At 49.7% G+C, this 14464-nt stretch overlaps 1 protein-coding gene across 1 annotated transcript in view; it reads right to left on the bottom strand.

Moving 5' to 3' along the window:
• The window catches only part of C1H3orf52 (chromosome 1 C3orf52 homolog), a 29286-nt gene extending 15074 nt beyond the window's left edge, over window positions 1-14212 (bottom strand). Inside the window, exons 1-3 of the mRNA XM_025990034.2 lie at window positions 13979-14212; window positions 8541-8670; window positions 444-571 (exon numbers count right to left, since the gene is read on the bottom strand). Of these exons, the coding sequence (XP_025845819.1) occupies window positions 444-571; window positions 8541-8670; window positions 13979-14116 (396 nt within the window). The 5' untranslated portion in view covers window positions 14117-14212. The remainder of the gene's footprint in view (window positions 1-443; window positions 572-8540; window positions 8671-13978) is intronic.
• Window positions 14213-14464: the final 252 nt, after the last annotated feature.

Genomic DNA, 14464 nt, shown 5'->3' with positions numbered 1-14464 from the left:
CCTTACTCAAACCAAGACATCACAAGAATCATAAGGCTGGTCACAAGCTGGTCAGTTCTACATAAAAGACTGTCAGCGGGGGCCCACGGTGGCGACCCTGTCGGGACCCCTCTCACTCCTGACAGCTTTTTTCTGTATCCTTGCTTAATAAACTTCTGTCTCTTTATTCACTCTCCTTTGTCCTCAAGATTCATTCTTGGACTCCGGGAGACAAGAACTTAGCTCTCCTGCTTCACTCCAGGGCCCCTTTCGGTAGAGGGTAGGGCTCTTCTCTCAGCCCTTTGCACTATAGAAAAACCACTTCTAAGCATCTTTTTCTGCCAAAATCTAGACAAAGAAGCCAAGCCTGCAGCTACTTACTTGACAGTGCCAGGCCCACTCTTCTGGAAGAACCCGCATTCTCATGTTAAGAACTCTGTCAACAATGCTGAAGATATAATTACCCTTTTGGTGAGCAAGTGAGGCAATTCCTCTTCAGTAACACACTCCTCTGGAATCTTTAGCATGACCAAGAAGGTTTTATTTGATGATAATTCAAGTATTTCGTTTGCATCTTCATCGATGTAAGTTACTAAAAGGAGGGGATTAAAAGGAAAGGAAACACATGCTTACACACATCGGCCAATGAGCATTGATCAAGGAGAAAGCCTGACAGTCAGCAAGTACAAGCAGAAACGCTTTGTCTCCTCAGTGACCCCAAATAAAGACAGTGGCTTGCCTCCGTTGTGATAAAAATTTTGTTTGTTTTAACGCATAAGAGGTCCCAGATTCCAGTGAATACAAACTGGGGGCAAAGCCAGTGGGAGGATGTGGGAAGAACATGAATTTCTTGGCTAAATTGGACCTGTCGCTTTAGTTCTGTACACGGGTGTCAAGGCAGGTGCTTGGAGAGGGTCTACACGGGATGAACAATGGGGGTGGCAGGAGGGAACAGGGATTGGGAGGAAGGAACGTCAGTGAATCACCTTAGTACTGGGCCGTTAGAGACCAGGATGAGGAGGGGACGATGTCATGGACCAGAACAGAGCGGGGACTAGACGTGAGCACGTGAGCCATGTCTTGGAATCCCCCAGCAGGCAAGGGATGGGCATGAAGCCACCCCTCTGCAGTCTGTCCCACGGGAGAGAAATGTTGACAGTCTCTCTCTCTCTCTCTCTCTCTCTCTTTTCTGACACACTCTGTTTGTAGAAGGGAAACCAAAGTGTACTCAGAGCCCCAGGGCCCGAAGGCCTGGCATTCCTGGCACAGTGAGTTCTGTGCGGCTGCTGGGGCTCTAATCATGGTGAGCTAATGGACTGTTAAGCAGTTAAAGCCAAAGGAAAAACACAGCAGGTCAGGAGCCAGGAGCTGGAGCCTGGCACTCGAGGTGCTCACTCTGCTCCCGGGCTCCCCGACCGCCGGCTGGGCCGCAGGATCCCAGCCTCTGGGGCCCTGAGAAAGGCGTGGGTGGCGCAACCAGAGCTCACGCTGCCTTAGACCTGACTCGCAGACCTCATGCTTCAGACATAACCTAAGCAGCCACTTTTGCTGGACTTTGAAAAGGCGGTGGGAAGGCAGGTGAAAAGAAGTAAGAATCCGGATTCTTATTCCCTGAGAAAGTTCAGGAAATGTGAGGCCCAAGGAGCAAGGGGATGTGCAGACAAGAGTTCACAGGGCCTGAGTGACCAGTGCAGAGAGGCCTGCGCAAGGCGGGGCCCTGGCTGGTCTCTGGGACCCTGGGTCTGGGGAGGGTTCCCTCCTTCCCCTCCCAGGAGGGCCTCACTGCACCTCAGAACGCTGGTACGAACAACCCGGCTTACGCTGAACACCCTTCCCTCTGGGCAGCTGGAATTTTAGTATGTTCCAGGCAGAGGCCGCCTGCTGGATCCAACCCCAGCAAAACCCTCGCACGGAGCCCCGGACGGGCGCCCCGGTGGACAGCACTTCTCTTTTGTGTTGTTGCATCTCATCATTGCAGCAGTTAAGCATGTCCTGGTTTCCTCTCCATTCTGCTACGATGAGTCTCGACTGATGTGATTTGTTTTGACATGGGGTCTGGGAGCGAATGGCCAAGAAAGAATTCGTGATATGTTTTGGGGGCCAAAAAGGTGGTTTTATTAAAGCAGGGGGACGGGACCTACAGGCAGAAAGAGCTGCACTCAGGTCTTGAGCCATTGATTATTAACTTTAAGTTGGGAGGGGTGGAGAAAAAGGAAGTTTCCAGAAGGATTTTCATTTGTTAAAGAAGACTTATATGGAATCCTGGAGGCCTAGCTATTGTCAACCTGGGGTGGTTTGTTTTTCCCCTCCAGTAAGGCGTTAACCTGAAGACAGTTGGGAGTTCCCAGAAGAATGTCCCAGTCCCCACTCAAGTATTTGTCAATGGGCTTCAGGTTATGAGGAATTTCTTTATCTACATTTCCTTTTTTGCCTTTGCTCTCGTCTATAATCATCTCTATGACTATATGCTGAGCCTCATGAATTCTCTCAGCAAATCACTGGATCTAGGAGTGATTTTGAGGACCCCAAACATAAGGAATTATTCCCACACCCTTATTTGTTGCAAGTCATCACATTATTTGGTCTGACAATAAAGTTATGTTCTCATAGCTGAAAACTTGCCAAGTACAGGAAATTGCAGCAAAACAAGAAAAAAAAAATACTGCTAACCCTTTAATCAATGAGTTTCTCCCCACATTTTATGTTATATATTTTAAGTGTTGGAGCACCTGGGTGGCTCAGATGGTTAAGCACCTGCCTTGGGCTCAGGTCATGATCTCAGGGCTCTGGGATCAAGCCCTCCATTGGGAGCATCTGCTTCTCCCTCTGGCTCTGCCCCTCCCCCTGCACATGCTCTCTCACTCATTCTCTCTCTCTCTCTCTCGGTCAAATAAATAATTTTTTAAAAGTCTTTTAAGTCTTAATGAAAAGGTAATTTGTATCCTACTTTTTTTGTTTGTTACTGTCATTGCTTTATTTGCCTTGATCCTCCTATTGTTGTTAACATAACAAAAGCCATCCCCCTCCCCCGCCGTGTTTGGAATTCCTTGCAAAGAGTACCCTGAAATGCCAGATGTGTTCAGGAGATGATGGAGGTTGTCAAACGTCTCCCAGGAAAGAAGTGGAGGAAAATCTGGTGATGGGTGGGAAGAAAGGGAACTAACTGGGAGAGATGAGGCAGAGAGGCCACTAGACATAGGATTGGGAGAGACTGATTTTGACCGAAGGGCAGTGGCACCTAGAAGGAAGGAGGAGGGAAGGGGAAAGCCTGCGATGGCAAAAACAGCTGGCTTTCCCGGTAGCCAGACTTCGTTTGAACCTCAGTGTTGGCTAATAGTTCTTAGCCATGGAATCTGAGCCAGTCACTTAAGTCTCTGAGGCTGTTTTCTCAGCACAAATATCAACATGTCCATGGAGATGGGAAACGTGGAGACCAACACATAAAAGTATTCGGCAGGGTGCCCCGCAGAAAGTAGGCAGGTACTGATGAAAGTTGCTATCAAGACACTACCAAGGAATGACTGGATAAGACTGGGTGAGGTTTGGCCACTACCTAGATATAGGAGACAAGAAGGGATCAGAAACAGTTCAAGATAACAGGCCCAGACAACAAGAAAAATAGCTGCTGTACCAAGCGTTATGTACACTCAGCTATGCACTTGAGAATTGCTCAAATCAACCCCATCAGGTGCCTGGGTGGCTCAGTCAGTTAAGCATCTGCCTTTGGCTCAGGTCATGATCTCAGTGTCCTGGGAATGAGCCCCACATGGCTCTCCTTCTCCCTCTCCACCTGCCCCTCCACACACACACACACACACACACACACACACACTCTTTTAAATAAATTTTAAAAATCAACCCTCTGAGTTACATTTTGATGTTTTCACTTTTAAATGAAGATGCTGAACCTTCGAGAAAATGCATAATTTGTTCAGGTCAATTGAGCTAGTAAGCAGGAGAGTCAAGGTCCATTTACAGACTCAGATTCAGTGATTTTTTTATATTTTACAAATGTGGAACCTGAGGCCAAGGTGGGGGAGTGTCTGAAAGAATTTGCCCGAAGTTGCAAAAATGGAAGGGTGCCAGAGCTAGAGCTTGACTATGAAACTATAAAGAGTGAGCTAACTGGAGAAGAAGGGGATACAAACAAATAGTTTCATGCAATGACTGAGGTGGTTATTGCCAGGTAGAGATCTTCAACAAAGAGTATGACTAAATCCCAAGAAAAGTGTGTGGATGCAGCTCTACGAGTCACATGCAAGAGGGGTGGCTGCTGCCTTGGCAGTAAATGAGATCCTCAAGGCAAAGGATGCAGTGTGTGAAGACAAGCCTCATGCACCACATGTGGATGCCAAGGGCAGAAACAGCAGGAGACGTAAGGTCCAGGAGTTCTCTAGACCCAAAGAGTACAACACACTCAACAGAGCTGAAGGCTGCGAGTAGGGCAGGGATGTGGGAAAGGCCACTGGGCTTCGCGCTCAAGCAATTACTGCTAACCTCGGGAAATACAACTTGGAACCAATGGGTTAGGAGTGAGCAGGAGGCCAGATCCAAATGCAGACCTCCGTTTCTAGAAGTTTGCCAGTGAAAAAAGTTCAAGAGAAAAAAATTCCTCAAACAAAGGAGCAGGATTCCGACGGAAGAAAGTTTTGAAGGGCAGACCATGCTAACCAACACATTGGAAGAGGCCCAAGTTGAGAAGAGCCTGAAGATGCTTAGTGAGACATGGAGATATCTGAAGGTCCGTGGCTCGGGAGAAGATGTTGAGGGTCCTATGGAGAGCACAGATGAAGAGGTTGGTCCTGGGAAGGTGGAGAAACATAGGAGATTGGAGGGAAAGAAAATAGGTGAAAACACAAGGAAACTTCAAGGAACAGGGCCTAGAGTTTTGCCAAGTTCCTACCCCAAGGACCTGGCTTGTTTGCTAATGCTGTCCGCCAGGGGTTTTCCCATGAGTCACCCTACATCAGGGAGCACTGCCCTGTGCAACCTGTCTGCCTGCCAACACACTGTGACAGCATAAACCGTGGCTCTTACACCCAGCTCAAAGGCAAAACAATCCAACCAATGGCCCTTGTGAAGTCCCTGGCTCTATCTCAGTACCGTAGCGTTCCCAATCTAGGAAAAACCTGTATGGGAAGAGAGTTCAGAAGTCAGACAGAAAGCCATAATGCTGGGGAATATCACATAAGGGTCCTTGGAGTGTTAACTCTGATCACCTTTAAATTATATCTCTAAGTATCCACCTACCTGTCACAGTTTGGCTTTTATAATATTTAAAATACTTTGCCCACTCCAGTAGGGGTTTCATCACTAGGGGTGCTCCTCTCCCCTCCCTGGCTGGGGCAAATCGGTGAAAAAGGCAGAAGAACCCCACAGGATGCTTAATTAACTGGTCCTCCAAATTACCCAGAAAGATGACTTTGAGAGAGAGGCGAAGGCTTTTTTTTTTTTTTTTCTCCTTTCCATTTACATCAAGGAATTTATACTTCTTTAGGGAGACAAAGAGAAGCCATCATTATCTTTTCCCTCATGAACTGAAGACAAAACCAAGCCTCCAGACTCAATAGGATTCCCTGGGCTTTGCTCCCCAAATTGGACGCTTTAAAAAGATTTCACTGTCTACCATAAGCCTCTCCTGCACAGTGTGGGTGCAGCCCCAGCTCAGCGCCTTGAGCTGAGCCATGGTCCTGAATTTGCCATCACTTCAATGGCACGCCAAGGGCAGAGCGGTGGGACACCCACCCCAGATGCAGGCAGTTAACGGTGTACAGTTTGTAGAAACTTAGCGATAATAAACCAGACCAGGGTGGACGGTGGTCCTCAGCAGTGTCAGCGACAAGATATACCTCTGCACCGAACACTTCACCCTGGGTACCCCACTGTCCCCTCCTCAACTCGTTCCCCCTTCTAACTGGGACCCGTTCATGGTCCACTTCTGTGTCCACTCCAGCTCCACGGTTATTAACACCTCAGCCTCTGAGCCGCAGCTACTACAGAGCCCTGTGATGGGAGAGTGAGGAGCTGGGGGAGAGGAAGGAGGAGGCAAAAGGGCAAAAGGGCAAGAGCTCCTGAGGAACCTCACTTTTTTGGTTAGGATTTTATTTATTGCGATGGGGTAACTGCGTGATGGGCACTGAGGAGGGCACTTGATGGGATGAGCACTGCGTGTTATACTACATGCTGGCAAATTTAATTTAAATTTTAAAAATGTAAAAAAAAAAAAAGATTTTATTTATTTATTCATGAGATACACAGAGAGAGAGGCAGAGACACAGGCAGAGGGAGAAGCAGGCTCCAGGCAGGGAGCCCAGTGTGGGACTCGATCCCAGGACTCCAGGATCACGCCCTGAGCTGAAGGTAGATGCTCAACCGCTGAGCCACCCAGGTGTCCCGAAACCTCACTTCTCAATGAAGCCAGCCATACGCGCAGTCCTTAACTCTCCCAACACTGGGCTTTTCCAGCCAGCAGTGTTTTCCACACACTCAGAAGCTCTATAAATTCGATTCCTATCACAGAGGCTTGCCAAGTAGGCAATGGCCAATCATTGCTTACTGTCATCCCAGAAGAACCTACGGAGCCACTCTGGGTGAGGCTGGGACTGTCAAGGAAGGGAGCCCTGTCCCCACCCCTTTTACCTACTGCATCCCCCCAACCCCACTCCTATACCACCTACCATGACTCCCCCCCAAAGGCACAAACCCCCTGAGGGCTGAGGTGCCACATAAAGTAAAAGTATTTCTCCAATTTAAAAAAATGTGCAAGTCTGCAAATCTCTTTACAGCATTAGCATTTGCAAATACAGTCTTATAACCAAATGGAAAATGAAGTTTGCTACTACAAGTGTTACAGAGTTCTTCCCTGAATATTGTCCTATGAACTCTCACACCCCTTGAGAAACTATGGAAGGAAATGGACTCCTTTCCTCTGCAGATTGCTGTGGTGCGGTGAAGAGGTCCGATGATTTCTGAGAATGGAAGACAGCTCTTGGGTCTTGTGCTCTAGAATCCTGAATATTAAACCGGATCTTAATAGAATATTAATCCTGGACCGGGACGCCTGGGTGGCTCAGCAGTTAAGCATCTGCCTTCAGCCCAGGGCGTGATCCTGAGGACCCGGGATCGAGTCCCACATCGGGCTCCCTTCATGGAGCCTGCTTCTCCCTCTGCCTGTGTCTCTGCCTCTCTCTCTCTCTCTCTCTCTCTGTGTCTCCCATGAATAAATAAATAAAATCTTTAAAAAAATAAAATAAAAAAATAAACCAGCCGGATCTGTTGCATCGTCCTTGGTTATAGGCCCCAGACGCCAACAGACAAATAAGCCAATGTTCAGGATAGCACCACCTAATTGCGATGGGAAAAGGTTGCATGGCTCAACTTCAGTTTCAACACCCAGGAGTGGGAGTTGATGAGAAGAGGGAGTATGAAGGCTCACATCAAAACTCTTATCCTCAGCATTTCGGAGGAGGTGTAGCACCCCTTATCAACTTCTCCCTACCTCGAAACCAGCCTGTGGCCTCAAAGGATCACCGTCATGTCACCTCAACTCTGCCCTAAGTAACTAAGCAAACATGGCACCTGCCTGAGAAACTCACACACTGGAGGTTGGCATATGTCATCAGATTTTCCTATTTCTGGGCAGCCCGTGTGGCTCAGCGGTTTAGTGGCACCTTCAGCCCAGGGTGTGATCCTGGAGACCCAGGACGAGTCCCACGTCAGGGTCCCTGCATGGAGCCTGCTTCTCCCTCTGCCTGTGTCTCTGCCTCTCTCTCCCCCTCTTTTTCTGTGTCTCTATGAATAAATAAATAAAATCTTAAAAAAATATTTTCCTATTTCTTCATGGACTTTAAAACCTTGAGAGGAGAGGAAGAGACTGGGAGAAGGGACAGGAGGTGAAGGGCAACTGTAGTTCCTGAAGACATTTCCCAGAACCTCTTCTGGAGAGACTCAGGGGTTTCTCATCCAATATTGGGTTTATTAAAAAGAATCTGATTCAAGTTTGCCTTGTAAACACATACAACACAAATATAATGAAGGTATTCCCAAAATAAGTTAAAGTAATGACATCACATAGATACATGGCTCCATAAAGTTTTTAAGATGCTTTCAAATGGGCTATTCATTATTTATCATTATAATAATGGACTAGGTATATCAGATGAAGTACAACGATTACTTCGTGAAACAACTGAGAAGAAGAAACTTTCAAATAAGCAGGTGTAGAGACACAATAAAATACAAATTAGTGTTTAAGCTAAAGCTTAAGTAATCTTCAAGATCCGGTGAGCAGATTATTTAAAGTAAAACACTGGTCTCCAGACTTCTTTCAGAGCTTATTAAACAAACAAAAAAATGAAATAAAACAAAGGACCATGGATAGCTACCACCCATACAACAATCCCAAAGTCCCAAATTTTTAATGTGAATTAAAACCAGTTTTAAATTCATATTGTAAATCATGAAATAGCAATGAGCACATCTTCCATATGGATGTAAGTCATAAACAAACATTAAAGAAGTTCTTGAAATGCGTCGCCTCAGTCCTGTTTCAATCCTCTTACCTCCACTAAGACACAAGCTTACGATGATCACTACAATGAGACCTACGAAAACAGAGGCGATGACCATCCACAGTTTGCACTTCCCAATCAGTTTCTTATTACAGGAGCTCCAAGGGTTCTCCTCGTTGGCCTGGAAAGCAGAGGGACACTGTGAGGCGGTGACTGGTTTCGGGAAGCACTTCTGAAGGTTTGCAAAGCGCCAGTGATACCGAAATGAAGGCAGCAGGATCCTGCCGTCCAGGGCCCACACTCCACAGTGAGGTTTACAAAGAAGCAGAATGGAACCCCACACAAGAGTGATGGAGGGGCTCTGGGTGGCTCAGTCGGTGGCTCAGGTCATGACCCCAGGATCCTGGGATGGAGCCCAGAATCTGGCTCCCTGCTTAGCCTCCCTGCTTAGAAGACTCTGCTTCTCCCTCTACCTCCCCCCCCTTCTCCCCCCTCTACCCCCACTGCTTGCACGCACATGTGCCCTCCCTCTCTCTCAAATAAATAAATATGTATTTTTTTTAAATATGAGGTAGAAAATACCCTGGGAGCTCTGAGGTGGGAGGGAAAGGCAGGATTTTGAAGGATGGATGGAGAAAGGCATTCCAAAGCCAGGAGGGAGCATCCTCAATGCTGATTCAAAACGGAGTTGGCCAAGAGGCCCCTCTGATGGGACTGTAGGCTCCAGAGGTGAGTAATGATTGTTAAGATTAGGGACGGTGAAAGGCTGGAGGATACTCCAGAGGGTTTTCGATGCTGCCAGAGCTGTCTGGACCCACCCCGGTGTGTACTGGGGACCTGTGGAAGGTTTTGGAGCACAAGAGCTGAGCTGAAGACTGAAGAGCAAAAGGATGTATGGTTTAGAGTGGGCGCACCAAGAAAAGGCGAAGGGGCTACCGCTGTGCCCCACACCACGTAATTAGGGCCTGGGATGGGAAACCAAAGGAAAGAAGGATGGGAGCTGCAGTGGGTGGAGTAAGGCCATGACTGCCATGGTCAACTGACCGCCAACACCATCTCATTTTGGTCTAACAGGCCTGCAAGGGACCCATTAGCTCATCTCCAAGGTGCAGTGAGAGAGTGGCCAGGGCGGATCCCCGCTGCGGGTCACTGCAAAGCTGGCACCTTTTGTCCACCACCCCCTGTGTCACCGTGCAGAGCTCTGGGTTATGAGCGTGCCTGGCTGCCACGGGAGTGCCACCACTCGGGGCCACCTCGTGCCCCTGCTTCCCCCTGAGCCAATAAGGAATTCCCACACAGACACCTTGGGCCACGATGGGGAAAAGGTGTTTCTATAGAGGCATTCCCTTCTCACACGTAGAAGCCGAGCAACTGGCTCATTCCGCAAGTGACTGAAGCTCCAACATCATCAACTGTAAAAATAAGAAAGCTAGCTCACAGGGCTGTTGTACAAACTAGATCGCGTACGTGAGGCACCTGCTAAACAAAGATTAGGAACCCAACACGTGGGAGGCATCATTACTCAGTGTTCTCCAGGCCCACAGAGCAGCACTTCTGCGGCCTTGCCCCGAACTGGCACCTGGTTCACTTTCTCTCCCATCCTGATTGCGGCGTGATGGCCACGAGGAAAGGAAATCGTTCACTTTAGGACTACGGTTCAACCTTGCTCAGCGAGAGGTTCCCAAGCCTGGCTGCACATCAGAATCCAGCGGAGGAGGAACTTAAATGCACACAGCTAGGCCCTACCTGGACACAGGGGACCAGATTGTAGAGGAGGTGGGGTAGGCCCCAGTCTTTAATGTTATTATTTTTTTTTTTTCTTTATTCATTTGAGGGAGAGAGGCAGGGGCAGGGGGAGAGGGAGAAGCAGACTTGATGCAGGACTCGATCCCAGGACCCTGAGATCATAACCTGGACGGAAGGCAGATACCTAACCGACCGAGCCGCCCAGGTGCACACCACCCCCCTGTCCAGTCTGTATTTTGAGCCTCCCAGAGTGAATCAGGCACTTTATCAGGGTTGAGACTTCCGTTCTGAAGCCCCATCACTCTCCAGGAGCCAGGTCAGACCTCTCCTTTTGCGGAGGCTTCCTGCCACGTCACCCATGGAGAGATCCCCCAGGACGTGAGTTGTCCACACTGCTCATTTGTCCCTGCTTTGTCTGGTTTCATGTTCAAATATAAACAGATACCAGCCTATCTTCCAAGGTAAACTGAAACCAGATAGAAGGAGGGTGGTTCTTAAACTTCCTCGTTCTTATAAACCCACATCTGTGGCTCATTCAGGTATTGAGCACTGAATTCGTGTGTGTCGCTGAGTCATAGAGGGTTCTAGAATTTTTAAGAAGGCACTTTGAGGAATTGCAGAGTAGAGGTCACACTTCGGAGCCTCTTCGGTTCTGGTGTGACGGGAGTAATAAAGGGAACACGTGGACAGAAGAGACTGCTCTTGAGGTAAGTGTGTTTCTGGAGTCCAAGGACAGGGCCACCTCTCACCCCCGCCCCCAGGCTGAAAACCGCGCCAGAGCCACCAGAGCCAAGGGCTCAATAAGGCACATGAGGGAAAACGTCCCAGTACAAGGAATATTCAACTTCCCAGGGAACAGAAACGTATCTTCCTACTTACAGAGTTCGTGAGAACAAAATGACCTCCTGCCCTACTCAGTCCTTCTACAAGGGGCAGCCCGGACACTAAGATTAGTGCAAAACAAAAGGGGCTGGAGTCTCAGATGAGCCGCAAAATGAGAGTCGGTGAACCTCTTTGGCCTCTTGTGCCTTCAAGTATGTTTCCCCTTAGAAATAATAAGCTAGGACCCTGGGGGTATGAGGGGACCATTACTGTGACTCCCTAGGGATGGTCACCTCCCAGGGACACAGCCCTTGCCTGTAGGAAATGCCTCTTCCCATCCAGCTGAAAGCGGCCAACCTACAGCCTCACCCTCTGCCATCAGCCCTAGGGGAGAGCCACAGACTTTAAGCCCTAAGGGAGTCTTCACAGACTTTAAGTCATGGGGAAGGATTCCATCAGCTTACTCTCACCCTAGGAATAAATTACTTTCAACTCTGCACATGAGTGTTGACCAAGAAATTTGTATTTTTAAGAAGTTCCCCCAGGAACTGTGTCCTGGGAGTGAAGAGCCCCCGATACACTAGGTGTGTGGCACCTGTGCTGAGACTCCCCTAAAAACCAGATCACAAAGACACAACACTGCCTCCTTCACTAGCATCTTCTTTCTCTCATGCCCAAGTTCTAGGTCAGGAGGAGACGCCACGGGCAGGTTTTTCTGCAGGGTACTTCCCAGAGATTTTTGCGAACTACATCTTATATTCTAGGATTGCATTATATGGCTGGAGAATTTTTGTGGCTTTCCTCCAAACAGTCCCCCAAAGAGTCACATTCCTCTTCAGATAAGGATCCAAATACATGACATAGGGCTCTGAGACAATGGCAGGGTTACTTCTCTCTTGGATACAAAGGCTTTTTTTCTTTTTTTGTCTCTATTAGGAGCAGATGTTATATACATCCAGAAAAATTTTCTTAGCATGTAAGAAAAGCTCTACTTTATAATCTCATTGTGGGATTTAATCCACTTGTCCACACACTGAAAATCCAGCTCATTCTTGTCCTAAATTCTAAGCAATACCTAGCAATGGGGCTAATTTCCCCTCACGTTCCAAGCCCAGAATAAGCAAGGGAAAGAAATTCTTTCCACTGCCTTCGTAGACTCTCCCAGATAATCCCTTCCAACCAGGAAGTCACCCATGAGGTGGGCTATCTTCTTCCCAAAGGTCCCAAGCTGGGCATGGAGCCTTCTTGAGATTCTCTTTCTCCCCCAGCCCGTCCCCCTGATTGTGCGTGTGCATGCTCTCCCTCTCTCTCTCTCTCTCAATACATAGATAAATAAATCTTTTAAAAAAAATACACTTCAATTTATTCTATGGAACCAAAGAGAACGATTAACACATTAAATGAGGATCCCCCCCTTTTTAAATGTTTCCTGTTCAAATATTTGAATGCCCCCCAGGTGTTCATGCAACCCTTCACCTTCACGCCATTCTAGTTTCTCCTAATTGGTGACCTACAAAGCTAATTCACAAGGAAGTCTAGGCTCTCAGTGTACAGCTGGCTGTTGAGGAAGTAATTAGAACATGAAAGAGCAATCTCTCCTGGGTAGGCACTAAACAATTATAAAATACTGATGCCCTACATACACGTGACACGTTCTCCTACTCAATCTGTTTCCAGCGAAGCATGCCCAGGCCTCCCAGGGAAGCCCGGCTACCCACTTTACCTTAACCATTTGACTGCGGGGAACATACAGACCTTGGCACCTTGCCACAGAGCAATTTCACCTTTTAGTGGTGAAATTGTCACCAAAACCCCTATCACTGGATTCAGTCCCAGGAGTCGTTGGTGTGGCATGGATCTACCTTCCAGGAAGCAAGTGTTCTCAAATCCATTCCTGGACCCTGCCTTGAAGGACCGACACAGCCAGCCCACAGCTGTGGCCCCTGCACAGAGAACAGAGCATCTTCCTCAACCTTCATTCTTCTTTATATATATATATATATATATATATATATATATATATTATTGGTGTTCAATTTGCCAACATATAGAATAACACCCAGTGCTCATCCCATCAAGTGCCCCCCTCAGTGCCCGTCACCCAGTCACCCCCACCCCCCGCCCACCACCTTCATTCTTCCACGGTGTTCCTCTATCATTCAAACATAAAGTCCCAAGTCAGTCTCCAGGGCACCTACAGGTGCTTAGGAAAGCAGACGCTCCAGTCTTTCCAGGAATCAATGTGGAAGCAAAAGCAATGCTCTCCCTTTTTGATGTCCTTGCTTATCCCTGGAATCAACGGGATGAGGAGTCAAAGGGGAAGGGGTGGAGAAGTGGGACCTAGGAAGATCAGGTTGGAGCCATCCATCTGCGAGGCGCTGAGCTGCTGGGGATGAAGACCACACGGGACAGGGCGTGTGGGGGAGCTCGGAGCACCCCGAAAACCTCAAGCCAGCGGCAGGGGTTCATCAGAAGGTAGAGGGCTGTGGATTCTAAGTCTCTGCTGTTTTCTAAGCATTTGCTGAGAACAACACTGTTCCCAAGAGAGCTCAGCCTGAACACCACCGGCTCCCCTGGAGACCCAGAGCAGGGAGAGCGACTGAGGCACAGTCTGGGGACAAACACCTGTGAACTCACTTCCCATCAGCTGAGCGGGGCAAGTTCACACTCGCCTCTTGCCTGTGTCTTGGGCAGATGGGGGGGGGGCGGGGGTAGGCTGTGCGCGTCCAGGGGATGTGAGCCGCGGGGTGGGGCTGGGGAGGCGGGGCGGCCCAGGAAGGAGAGGAAGACCCCGTCTGTGCCTCCGGTTCCCCCGGCTGCAGAAAGAAAGGCGGGATCCCAAGTCCCAGAGCTCTGGAAACCGCCTCTGTCCCTGGAGGTTCCCTCTGCAGCCGGGAGAAGCGTCCGGGGCGCGCCCTTACCTGGGCCGGGCGGGGCTCCTCGCCCGAGACAGGGACCACCTGCACGGTGCCATTGAGGGGCTTCTGCTCGTCCGCCGGCCCCCCGAGCGCCAGGAGCTCCAGGTCCTCCCCCGGCGACGGGGATCTGGGCCCTTCCATGGACGGCGGAGGAGGCCGAGCAGCCCGCGGCAGCAGCGCGCACGCACGCGGGGCAGAGTCCACACGGGCTCCCGCCGCTCGCACCCCGCCCCGCCCCTCCCCTCCCCTCCCCTCCCCTCCCCTCCCCTCCCCTCCCCCTGCGGCGGGCGCGGCGGGCCGACCTCGGGCGGCGGGAGGGGCGACCTCGGGCGGCGGGCGGGGCGGCGCGGGGCTCGGGGGCGGGGAGAGCCGCGGCGCCCAGGAGGCGGTTTTTCTGGTTTGTCCGGGGCGCTGCCGCCCGGCCCCTCCCTGCCCGCGCCGATCCGAAGCCGAGGCTGAGCCGAGGCCCCGCTCAGTGGCGGCTGCGGC

This window comes from Vulpes vulpes, chromosome 1, assembly GCF_048418805.1.
Source record: "Vulpes vulpes isolate BD-2025 chromosome 1, VulVul3, whole genome shotgun sequence".
NCBI lineage: Eukaryota > Metazoa > Chordata > Mammalia > Carnivora > Canidae > Vulpes > Vulpes vulpes.
The sequence above is the reverse complement of the archived record's forward strand: the minus strand, read 5'-3'. Positions and strand labels throughout refer to the sequence as shown.